This window comes from Balaenoptera ricei, chromosome 7 (genome assembly GCF_028023285.1).
Source record: "Balaenoptera ricei isolate mBalRic1 chromosome 7, mBalRic1.hap2, whole genome shotgun sequence".
NCBI classification, from domain to species: Eukaryota; Metazoa; Chordata; class Mammalia; order Artiodactyla; family Balaenopteridae; genus Balaenoptera; species Balaenoptera ricei.
The window spans coordinates 88,751,400-88,764,512 of record NC_082645.1 but is presented as its reverse complement, the minus strand read 5'-3'; the positions used below and the strand labels follow the sequence as shown (position 1 = coordinate 88,764,512).

General features: G+C 38.1%; 1 protein-coding gene across 1 annotated transcript in view; it reads left to right on the top strand.

Annotated features, from left to right (window-relative positions):
- The window catches only part of ICA1L (islet cell autoantigen 1 like), a 68,516-nt gene extending 59,015 nt beyond the window's left edge, over positions 1-9,501 (top strand). The window contains exons 12-13 of the mRNA XM_059927358.1: positions 2,943-3,032; positions 7,665-9,501. Of these exons, the coding sequence (XP_059783341.1) occupies positions 2,943-3,032; positions 7,665-7,780 (206 nt within the window). The 3' untranslated portion in view covers positions 7,781-9,501. The remainder of the gene's footprint in view (positions 1-2,942; positions 3,033-7,664) is intronic.
- The last annotated feature ends 3,612 nt before the right edge of the window (positions 9,502-13,113 follow it).

Sequence of the window (13,113 nt, the reverse complement as noted above, 5' to 3'; positions counted from 1 at the left end):
TGGATACCCTTGAACTGTTGTATCTTTGTGAAGCAAAAATATGTGCCTGTGGATGCTGAAATCAACAAGGAGATTGAGTTAGCTTCTGTACTACTGGATAAAATCTGCAGTCACACCAGTCAACGGGAAAAATAACAAATATCATTGGAGTCTGTCAACGAGAGTGAAATAAGGGCTGCTTTCCTGCCACCTCCACTAAACCCCACATTTTTTCATTGACTTTCCCAGGTGTCTTCTCTACATAGAAAATCAGTGTCTTGTTTAAAACTCTTGACCTGCTAAGTTACCCCTGCCTAGGGCAGGTGATACTGTTTCTTCCACCTAGCAAAACTTGGTGTGTTCTCTTCCTATGGGCTCAGAGTTAACAAAAGCAAAAGGAATAGGTCTGGAGCTGGTTCCACAGCAGCCTTCAGGGCAAGGCAGCGGGAATGGAGGACTGTGGTGGAAAGCTGGGAGCAGGAAAGGGTCACCTGCTTTGTTTATATGTCAAGGACTCTCTCCACTCACCTGCTGTTCCACCATCCTGTGTCCAACCCAACACCTTGGGAATCATTTTGCTCCCCACTTCCATATTGGTTCCAAAGTCCTGTCAATTCTGTTTCTAAAACATGTCTCAAGTTTCCCACTCCTCCTCCTCTGCCATTTAGAACCTCATTTGGTTTCCTGGGTTACTGTGACTCCTCCTAATAGGTCTCCCAAACCCCAATTCATCCTCCATGTTTCCTCCAAAGTTCTCTCTCTAAGAAGCAGATTGAGATGTCAGCACCCTGCTTACATTTTTCAAAAATAAAGCACCATTGGCCCCAGGGTCAAACCTGCCAGTACCTGCATTTCCACCCTTATCTCCTACCTTATTTCAAAATACCTGCCATTTTCGGTAACCGTACTGTTTCCAGACCCTTCTGAGGCATCTTTGCTCATGCCCCTCTTTGGCTGTAATGTTCCGTAATAGAGCGTGGACTTGGGCCCAAATATTAGGTTCCCATCCAGTGTTTCCTCCACCACACCAACCTTGAGGACTCCCTCAGTACTGCCAAGTGGAAGTGCTGTTTCCCTCCTCTGGCCTCCTGCAGTGCTTTATCGGTTTTCATGGCTGCAATCATAGTTTTTTTTTTAATATAGATTTTATTTTTGTTTATTTTTGGCTGCATTGGGTCTTCGTTGCTGCGCGCGGGCTTTCTCTAGTTGCGTCGAGTGGGGGCTACTCTTCGTTGCGGTGTGTGGGCTTCTCATTGCGGAGGCTTCTCTTGTTGCGGAGCATGGGCTCTAGGCGTGCGGGCTTCAGTAACTGTGGCTCCTGGGCTCAGTAGTTGTGGCTCACAGGCTCTAGAGCGCAGGCTCAGTAGTTGTAGTGCATGGGCTTAGTTGCTCCGCGGCATGTGGGATCTTTCCGGACCAGGGCTCGAACGGGTGTCCCCTGTGTTGGCAGGCGGATTCTTAACCACTGCGCCACCAGGGAAGTCCTGCAATCATAGTTTATCCTGCCTTATATCCCTGTCTTTCAGCCTCACAGCACCTCACAGTGTCTTAATGCATTGTACTTTGTATTAAAATACTTACGTTCATACTTTATCTGCAAGACCATCATGCTTTATCCAATCTTCAAGCACCTCAAGGGCATATCTGTGGGGTGATTTATCTTGGTGCTTTCTATGACAGCAGCATAAAAGTTAGCTCAATAAATAAAATAAATATCAGTTAAATAATTACTCAGTAAGAATTGGTTAAATAACCTAAAAGTAAGAATGGACCGTACTATTTGATAACGAGTCCCCGTCTAGGATAATTCAGATGTTTTGCTTGTGGTAAAATTTTAGACAACAGTTATTCTCGTGTGGCATATCAATGGCCCAATAGTTATAAAGATTTACAGACTGATTCACTCTCTGCTATGAACTCCTGCTCTTTCTCCTTCACTTGCCACATCGCTAGCAGCAGTGGACTCTTCTGTTATTTTCTGGCAGTACAATATCAACAGGATTTCTGCACTACTCAGAACGTCTGTCCTGGTTCCTGCCTGCAGGCTGACGGGATATTCCCACATGATAGCCAAGGCAATTAGTCCTTGTGTTTGAGTGTCTTGCTGAGTCATCAGGCAGTTTAAACTGTTAAACTGCTCCCAGCACAGGACTCTTCCTACTTCACTAGTCTCTCCTTTATGTCTACCTCTTTTTCTCCTGTGATGTAGACCAGGAAGGTGAGCTGCCCTGAGAGTTTAAAGATCTGTGTTCTAGGAGCCTCAAGTAGGAACTTGGGCCTCAGATGATCTCTACTATACAAGGAAGGTAGTAGGCCAGATAATCTAAGTTCCTTTCTAGTGCTGTGTTTTAATTATAGCATAAATAAGTTTTCATGTTACAGCAGACATTGCCCTGCATTACTAGTATTCATAATGATACTTTTTAAGGAGTATATCATATTTCGTCACATTTGTCCACCATAATCCACTTAATTCCTTCCTTATTGTTTCTACTTTTTCATGTTATAGATAATGCTGCAATAAACAAAATCATGCACGTACTTTTTCCTTCAGTTAAATTATTTCCTTAAGATACATTTCTAGGAATGGGATTACCAAGTCAAAGGGTATAAACCTATTCATAGGTTTCAGGATTCTAATTGTCATGTTTATTTCCTCTCGTCCTGACTCCTTAAAGCTTCTCTTTCTACACCTTATGCATTTGCCATTGTTTTAAAGAAAAAAAGCTAGTATATTTATTTCAGAACCACTTTGCAAAATGTAAGAAAGTCTAACTCTAGCTGGGACTAAACTTAGATGATTTGAATAAAATTCATAATAGCAGATATATGTCTTATACTGTAGAATATTACCCTGGTAGAAAGATTGGAGGACTTTTATTAGATATTTTTTCCCTTTTCTTGTTTTGCTGATGCTTTCTATTTGATTAATAATGGATAATTCATTATTTCTCTTTCCCCAGGCTGGGCCTCCCAAGGGGGATTAGAACTTCCTCTTTCACACATTGATAACCAGTCAGTGCCTTCACAGAGTCCAAAGAAATTAACAAAATGTAAGTTATTTACTTATATTATCATAAGTAATATGCCATCATATTAACAATCAGTCAAATTCAGGTAAATTTAGAAAAGGACCATGTTACAGTCTTCACCTCATATTGTCCAGAAAAGTACTTTGTTAATAATGAATTAAAATGAAAGCTGTATCTAGCTATCCCTCACTGTGGAAAGAATTGAACAGAAATTGTGAGCTGCCATAGTAAACTAAATTCTGTACCTTAATCCTTTATATTTTGTGTTAAGGTTTGTTGATAATGGATAATACCATTAGGGATAGAAGATGCTCTGTTTACAGAATGCCTATTGACAAAGAATGCACCCAGGGTCTTAGCATAGGGCCTGGTACGTAGTAATTGCTAATATATATTGAGTACTTACTATATATATTTTTAAAATTTATTTATCTTTGGTTGTGTTGGGTCTTCGTTGCTGCGCCCGGGTTTTCTCTAGTTGCAGTGAGCGGGGGCTACTCTTCATTGTGGTGCGTGGGCTTCTCATTGCAGTGGCTTCTCTTGTTGCGGAGCACGGGCTCTAGGAGTACTTACTATATTTTGTCTGCAGAGCTGGTCCATGTTGTAATTACCATGTAGGATATACACAGAAAATTGACACATTCTCCGTCTTGCAGGATCTTAGATACATATTAATCTTAGTCACTGATGCTGATTTAACTTTTTAATTGGACATAATTTCAGACATACAGAAATATTTCATAAATGAAAATGGCACAAAGAACACCTGTATATCCTTTACTGAGATTCACCTATAGTTAGTATTTTACCCCGTTTGCTTTATGCAGGCTTGTGTGTGTGTGTAATGCGTGTGTTATTTTATCTGAACCACTTGAGGGTAAGTTACATACACCGTGACCCTTTACCCCTTAATGCTGCAGTTTGTGTTTCCTAAGAATAGATATATTCTCTTGCACAACCACAGTATGGCTGTTAATATGAACGTAGTCCTTTTCTATGATCTACCACGTATGTGTATTCCATTTTCGTGAGCTGACTCCATAATGTCCTTTATAGCACTGTCCCCCTCTGGGACAGCGAGTCTAGGGTCATGTATTGTATTCAGTTGCCATGTCCCTTTAGTCTCTTTTAATCTGAAACATTCCCACAGCTTTTCTTTGATTTCAGGGCATTTTAAAAGAACAGAGTCCCTCTGCTCCACTGTTTTTGTTTTTAATAGAATGCTCCTTATTTCAGTTTTATTTGAGGTCTCCTTATAATTAAATTTAGGTTATTCGTTATCCTGAGTATCTAGTCAGGTTATCCTGACTAGAATACACATAGGTGATGCTCCTTTCTCAGGGTTTCACATCTCAAAGTTGTCCCTCTCTCCCTCATGGGTGTTGTTAATGTTGACCACTCTATCAAGGTGTTGTCCAGTTTTTCTCCTATACAATTACTATTTTATTTGATCCTCCCTTGCAATTACTAAGCAGTCTGTGGGGAGACACTTGGCGACCTTGTACACGTCCTGCTCTTTGTCAGAATTTCCACATAGATTTAGCATCCATTGTTGCTTTTTGCCTGATTCAGTCTTTATCGTGATGGATGAAAAGTGATGATTTTTCCAACCCTAGCACTCCCTCCACATTTTTTTATTGTAAAAACACATAACAAAATTTACCATCTTAACCATTTTTAAGTGTACAGTTCAGTAATGTTAAGTATATGCACATTGCTGTGAAACGGATCTCCAGAACTTTTCATCTTGCAAATCTGAAACTCTACACCCATTAAACACTAAGTCCCCATTCTCTCTCCCCAGCCCTGGTAACCACCATTTTACTTTCTGTTTCTATGAATTTGACTACTTTAGATACCTCATGTAAGTGGAATGTATTTGTCTTTTTGTAACTGACTTATTGCACTTAGCATAATGTCCTCAAAGTTCATCCAGGTTGTAGCATGTGACAGGATTTCCTTTCTTTTTAAAGTTGAATAATATTTCATTGTATGGATATACCACATTTTGTTTATCCATTCATCCATTAATCACATTTTTAAAACATCCTTATTGACATATAATTCACATGCTATACAATTGGCTCCTTCCACCAGCCCTCAATACCCTGCTGTAAACAAAAAAAACCTCTCTTCTTCCCCATTTACGTATTTATTGTCAGAATGGATTCGTATTTTTTCGATGGTTTATAATCACTACTGTACTTAATTATTTTGGTGCTCAAATTGCCCCTGTGTTGACCAGTGGGAGCCCTTTCAGGCTGACTTCTGAATCCTTGTGGTATCAATATTTTAAAATTTTCAAATAATTTTAGTCCTACAGAAAGGCTTGCAAAAATACAAAATATTCCTATATGTTTTCACCTAGATTTCACCATGTTTGCCTTAGTCTCTCTCTACGTGTGAGTGTAATATGTATGTAATTTCTTCTGATCTGAAATTATTCTGAGACTAAGTAGCAGGCATAATGCCCCTTCACCCCTAAATACTTCAGCATCTGTTTCCTAAAAACAAGGACATTCTTTCACATAATCACAATTCAGTGATCAAAATCAGAAATTAACATTGCCATACTGCTATTATCTAATCTATAGACCTTATTCATATCTTGTCAATTGTCCCACGAATGTATTTTGTAACAAAAGAGAAAAAGATTTTTTTCCTAGTCCAGGATCCAAACCAGGATCACACATTGTATTTAGTTGTCAAGTCTCTTTAGTTTCTTAATCTGGAAAAGTTCCTCAATCTTTGTCTTTCATCGTCTTGGCTTTTTTTGTGGTGTACAGGCCATTTGTTTTATAGAATATTCCTTGAGTTGGGTTTATCTGATGTTGTCTCATAATTAGATTCATGTTATGCATTTTGGCAAGACTAGCAGCACAGGAACGATGTTGTGTGTTCTTCATAAACCGTATCAGGAGGCACATGATGTCTATTTTGTCCTATTGCTTATAATGTTAACTCTGATCACTTGGTTAAGGTGGTGCCTGCCAGGTTTGTTCACTACCAAATTACTATTATATTTTTCCCTTTGTAATTAATAATTATCATGTGGAAAAATATTTTGCAACTGTGTGAATGGCTTATTTCTGAGTATCAAATTTGCACCCGCTAATTTAGCATTCATTGATAATTCCTGCACGAATCGTCTATTGCAGTGGCTGTTGCCAAATGGCGGTCTTCCATCTCCTCTCCCCTCCGCCTTTATTAGTTACATTCTACTATATGGAAAAGCTTTGTCTTGTCCCTCATTTTTTACTTATTTGTTGGTATGTATCATTGTGGACTCCTGGAACCCTATTTTAATTCTTCCTAATCCTTTGGGATAAATCAATTGGGGAATCCATCAATTCCAAGCAAATCACAGATTCACAGCAGCCAATTCTGAATACAGCCATCCCTTAGGGATTCAGACTATCCGTAATTATAGTTTTCTCTTCTTAAACTCAGTAAACTGAATTGTGCTAAATCATTAAAAATAGAGACTATAAAGTGAGTAAATTTCAGAATTGAACACGAAAAGGCTGAGGTATTGGGAAAGCTGCTATTTGCCTATAATCCTTTGCTGTACAGTAGAAACTAACACAACATTGTAAAGCAATTATACTCCAATAAAAATTTAAAAAATAATAAATTATATGATCATTACTTTACAGATGAGGAAGCAAGGGCCCCTGAAGTTAAATGACTTGCCCATTATTACTTATTAGTAGCTAGTATACCCAGGACTCAAAGCCAGAACTTGTGTGGGTATCACCGGCACTACCTTGGGGTTCCCAGAAGCAGAACTGGACACACAATGCAGGCTTTCACTCTGTCCTGATCCCTGAGGCTTGGGATCCCCACAGCCCAAACTCTTGTGATCTGTGGAAAGTGGTAACCATGATTGATTGTAAGAGAGGGTTGCCTTAGACGCTTCTGAGCAGGACTGCCTTCCATCCTTTGCCCACTGCGTCCCTCGTCTCATATGTAGGTCTTTAGATTGTCCCCTGGCTCTCAGCCCTGCTTTCTGGACCCCCTGGCCTTCAAGAGCCTAGCTTTCTGAGATGACCCACTGTCTGTGCCACTGTACAGTTTTTCACTAGTCCCAGCCTTCAGCATAGATGTGTATCCTTGACTATCTGCCACACAACTTGTAGACTATTGATGTATGCAATTTTCCAGTCAGGTAACAGGAAGTCATATCTGAGACATAACCCACTCCATAATATATTTATCAAAAATTTTAAAGTACACATGGAAATGTGATAGGATTAGGGGATTTTTCCCCCCTATGTCTACTATTTTAATATTACTTTTATAATAAATATAGATTTTAAATGCTAGGTTTACAAGTGTAATGTTCCTACTTTGTAGGAACAAAGGTTAAATTTTGAACCTTATCTGAGAGCCTTCTACTACTTCCTGCCTTTTCACTTTTAATCAAGTCCTTTCTCAGAGCAACATGCAATTACTTAAATAGCCTCAGCAAAGCATGAGGTTATCTGCATTAGCTTTTCAAAATTATCCTCAAGGAGACGTAATTGGTGTTTATTCTTGTCAGCTGTCTTAAATTTGATTCAAAAGAAGCATCTACCTTAAAATCATAAAAGTGGTGCAATAATGTGATTTTAAAAATCTGAAACTCTAATGTGTTTTTTTCTTTTTTAATAGCTCCCAACAGTGGTAACCAAGACATGTCAGCCTGGTTCAATCTATTTGCAGACTTGGATCCGCTTTCAAACCCAGATGCTATTGGACACTCAGATGATGAACTTCTTAATGCTTGACTGAAGTTATGATGCCACTTCAGTGGCCTTGAGACACCAATTTTGCAACTTATTGCCTTTGTGGAAAGGAGTTTATGTTGTCACCTACATACGAAAACCTTGTGTTTGCAAGGTTAGACAGATGGAAAGGACCACGTTTTAATACATTAAGTATCTCTTTAATATCGTGGATTTACAGCTGTTGCTAATATATGGAAAATACTAGAAACTATTGAGTCTGAAATACATACCAAAAGTTAGTTCAAAAATAACAGCTAGGAATAATTATCAATAGGAGGTGTGTTTATCTGTTTGGAAAGCCTTTTATGTATAAGATGCCTTGCTGGCTGTGAGAATTCTGTATCTAGAGAAAGGAAGGACAGCATGTAAACTGGGTTGTGATTTGGGGTTGGTTTTTAAATAAAACGGTGGCAGGGGGAATTCTCTGTTGTGGAAGATAGCACTAGAACCAGACCAGTTTTTTCTTTAGTTAGAAAGGTAGAATAAGATTTGAGAACTCAATTTGCTTCAGTGAAATCACAGAGAAACTTGGTGCTTGTTTTCTCCACTTGGAGGCTAAAATGTAATATTCCTTAGTTTTTTTCCTTCATACAAAATCATGGACACCCCCCGATTTCATTATTGAATTTTCTTGGGGAAGTAGCAGGATGATTTATTTGCTAAGAAGTCCATCCTCTGCATAAACAGAAAAATCTCTCTTCCCATTTTATAAACCACAAGAATGTCCATCCTATGGTACTTCAGACATTGTCCAAGTGTCTTCAGGCCTGATTGTTCACACATTGCTACTACAATGTACTGTACTCATATGCTTCCTAAAAGAAAACGAGGGGAGGATACTCCCTGAGCAACTGGCAGTAGTATTCCTGAAATGACCCAGAAACTTCTATCTGAATGAGGGAAAAAAATTCTAATTAACTTACCCTCGTACAGATTTGCAATACTTATTACCCCACAGTTCTTGACATGATTTAACCCAGAAAGCTTTCTGGCAAAGTTACAGAAAGCTCTATACCATCAGTAAGGGAGTGTTTTTCCACTTTTCTGTGGGCGACATCATCTGAGGCTCTATTTGATTACTAAGGACAAACATACCCTTAAAAGCTTTAGAGTCTAAGTATTGGAAGGAAGGCTATTTAATGAAGTTAGCATAAGCTAATGAAAACATAGCCACTGTATACACACAGTCACTCAGTTTCCTGTTTTTTCCCATCCACCCTTTAGTTCTGAGGCAGTTCACCAGGTGTCTTGTTTCATTGTCCAGTCCATTGCATCTGCATAAGAAAACATTTTAACTAAGACTTTCACAGTAGTTTTCATTGTATTCCTAGTTCTAAACAGGCTTAATTATTATTTACAAGAGAACTGCTTGTAATCTCTGAGTCTCTGTATAAAGAAAAACATTTTTTAGGAATGGACTAGGGCAGGTAAAATGCAGCCCACTTCCCATCCACAACAGTCTGGCCTAACTACAATCTGAACTGCTCACAAGCTATTTAGAAAACCACAACTCTGGTCAAGTAGTGTGTAGGCTGGAAAGACCTTATCTGAGGGTCAGAAACATGGACTTAAGAAAAGGTTGTGTAAATCCTTCCTTAAAATATTTTCACATGCTTATTTCTTTACTTGGTTAACCATTAAGAAGCATTTTGTAACTCTCCCTTTTTATTCAGTTTAATGCCCCAGAATGCAATACTGTCTTTGTTCCGCCAAAATTCAATCACCAGGGGTTATAATTATGAATCACAATCTAAATTCTATACCCATGGCTGCTCTGTGCTTTCAACTTTGAAGTACCTCAGAAAATGTTAATTTTATGTCTTGCATTTTTGCCATTTTTCTTTCATTTTCACTAATGCATTAGTTCAAAAATATTTGTATGGCTTCCTCACATGCATGCAGAGCAGTCGTTATTTCATGTAAACAAAGACACTCAACCCAGAGGAAAATCACTAGTCTCTCCAGGCCCAAATCCCAGACTATGAATGTGAAGGGGATACTAACCCCAATTTTCCAAGAGCAAAGGTTATCAAAAAATAGAAGCATACAAGGATTTTTATTCTTCAGTTCTTAATTTCTCTAACATTTTCGCTTTCAACAGAGTATGTAGTTGCTCGTTTAGCCTCAAAGCAACATTAACTGCCTTAGCAAGTCTAGTTATAACTTCAGCAAGGTCTGACTGCATTTTTGAAGTGCACATTTAAAACTTTGCTATTAAAATGAAGGTAACTATTCACATTTTCTCAAGATTATTTGAAGCTCAGTCTTTAATTTAAGGTCCAGAAACAGAAATTTGGCTATATTACACCTAAAATAGGTATAATAGGAAACCTAAAATAAGACACAAGCTAAAATAAGAAACCAAGCACACATTCAGTAGGGAATGACAGGATAAACACAGAACAGAAAGGTGATCAGCTGCTTCCTGGTTAAATCTAGAATAACCATTCAGTAAGAAGTATATTAATTAACCTTAACCAAGGGTGGGCTGAGAACAACTCTTTCAAACGGATGGATGCTTTTTATATTAAATGGGGGGAAATATCTATGTTATACTTTTTAATACCAAATAAGAATGCATTTAAACTTAGAAGAGCCCCAGAAGAACTAAAAATTTGCCTAATCTTTGTTCAACCACTTTATAAGAGAGGCAGAAATACCAGGGCAGATTAAGATCAAATTGGTATAACTTTGTATTTTTTGAAATCTTTCATTAATTGTAAAACATAACTCTGATATGATTAGAAACAAACTGTATTTTAACAAAACAGGTTTCAGTATTTGCACAATGAAAAAGTGTTTGTATTTCAACTATGGATATTTCACATAACTATCTTTATAGACCATCTGGAAATGTAGAGGTCTTAGAGCATATGAACAAAGGAAGTTTGAATGTGCTGTTTTTCTGAGCCTCTTTTAATAAAGATTACAAGATGGCATAAAACAAAGTTTATTTGCTAAAGTGTTCAATACAAATCCAGTTACTGTTTCTCTATTCAAAAACTTGGGTTTTACCTCAGGACCATAGTAATAAGAAGGTAGTTTGAATGATACAGATACCACAGAATGAAAATAAAACCAGGGCAATTAATATCTTTGTGAGACTGATTCTTTCTAATTTACTTCATGCAGGAGGGACTTTGTAAGATATGGGAAATAACAGAATGTGTATTCTTTGTGTAAATACTCTCAGTAACAAAATACAAACAAATAGCAGAATTTTGAGCCTAGAAGCAATAACCAGTGAAATATAAGCCATAACATTTAACCTGATCTGTTGAAGGGAGGAATAAAAAGCAAGGCAGGATTGATTGATCCAGTTATTTCTACCTTCCATAGCACTGGCAGAGCCCTGCATTTCCTTACCTTGAGCAATGAAGCAGACCCAGAATCTTGGGATACAGACATTAAACTAGGAAGGAAATACAAACTTTAAAATATTAACTAATTCAGCAGTATTGAAAGTAATGCATTTAAAACACAACAGTAAGGTATTTAAATATAGCAAAGAACACCTATAGAACAGGATAGGAAGAAAAACGTTTGTTCGTTAGGATGGGTCACATCCATAAGCCCAACATAAAATTTCTTCCATGTTTTATGTGCCATTTAAAAGAAGACTAAAGAGTTCAGCAAGAACTGTCCTGGGCATCTGAAGTCAAGACATGGTTCTCTACTCAGTGGTGTAAATAAACCATTCAATGTCCAAAAATAAGTACAACCTGGAGATAAAGGTCTGAGTGGTGTTATCAGGTTAAGATTTTGAAGGGCATGTTTTTACATGAAAGAAAAAAGAGTTGTTTTCTTTATTCCATTTCAAAGTAATACTCTCATTTAAAAGTCTGTAAAAGTAGACAACAAAGAAATGATCCACCAACCTACCAAACCGGAATAACTACTGTTAATATTATATATGAACTAAATTGTGATCCTAGGTCAGGGGTTCCCAACCCCCTGCTGTTAGGAACCGGGCCACACAGCAGGAAGTGAGCGGCGGGCAGGCCAGCGAGCCAGCGAAGCTTCACGTGCTGCTCCCCTTCGCTTGAATTACCGCCTGAACCCCCTCCCCGCTCCGGTCCGTGGAAAAACTGTCTTACACGAAACCAGTCCCTGGTGCCAAAAAGGTTGGGGACCCCTGATCTAGGTGATTTCATTTGATTGTCTGTCTGAAATGGGCATACCAAGTAACTGAGGTTAAAAAATTACTTTTGTTAAGTCTTTACCTCAAAAAGTCAGTTAAAAAAAAAAAAACCACCAAAAATGTGAAGTTGCTACTTTCTGCCTCTCTAACAGACGTGCTCCCCAAATTAAAGAAAATATTTCTTTTGAATTTCTGCAGCTATAGCAACATTAAAACCCAGAGCTTGAGGATTTGTGTCACTACCTACCTTGGTCAGGAAGTGGTGTCAAACCAGGTTACTTTCTTTTCGCCCTCTGAACCAAGCTGCCAGCAGTTGAAGCAATGAAGAAGACCAAAAAGAACAAACAAGGCTACGACCCAAGGGCACATAATCTGCGATGATACCAAACACCTATATTTTATTTATGTCACTGTTATAGGAGAAGTCGCAGTAAGTCTGAGTTCTACAATCAGAATTGGTTCAAAGCCAGATTTTGACACTTCCCAGATGTATGACCATGGATAAGTTACTTAATCTAATTCCAATTTTGCAATTTATAAGACAGTAACTAGCAGTACCTGGCTTCACAGGGTTAATGTAAGCACCAAGCCTGGCACTTGGAAAGCTATCAGTAAGTGTTACCTACTTTCATTATGATTTCAGCTCAACATCCTTGACTATATTATACTTTGCAAGGTAAAATGAATTTTATGGGATCATTTTCCATGACCAACAACTTGTGGCTTTCCTAAGGGATGAATAAACTTACCTAACAAAACAGAAAGGAGATGATAACGTGTGTTTGCTTCCAGTTTTTTAAGTTATTTTCACACCCACTAGCCATTTAACTGACAGCACTGTCATCAGCATTTCCTAAAATCACATAAGAAAACTAAGGTTCAAAGAGGTGACTTCTTTGCCTAAGATCCCATGACTATTAAGCTGCAGAGCCAGAAGTAGTACCCAAATTGTGGCTTTTCCTGCAACTCCTCTGAATCATCCCAATGATCTCAAAAAATAACTGCTTAAGGCATGGAATTGAGATGAATGGTCATACTCCTGGGTTTCTAGCCATCAGAGCTCCATGACAGTCTTCTCTAAAACAACACAATGATTAAGCATGACTCATCCATGCTACTGTATAAAATCAAAGAGTATATGGAGATAAATTCTCAGTTTGAGGAAGATGCAAACTGCTGAAAAGACAAGAAT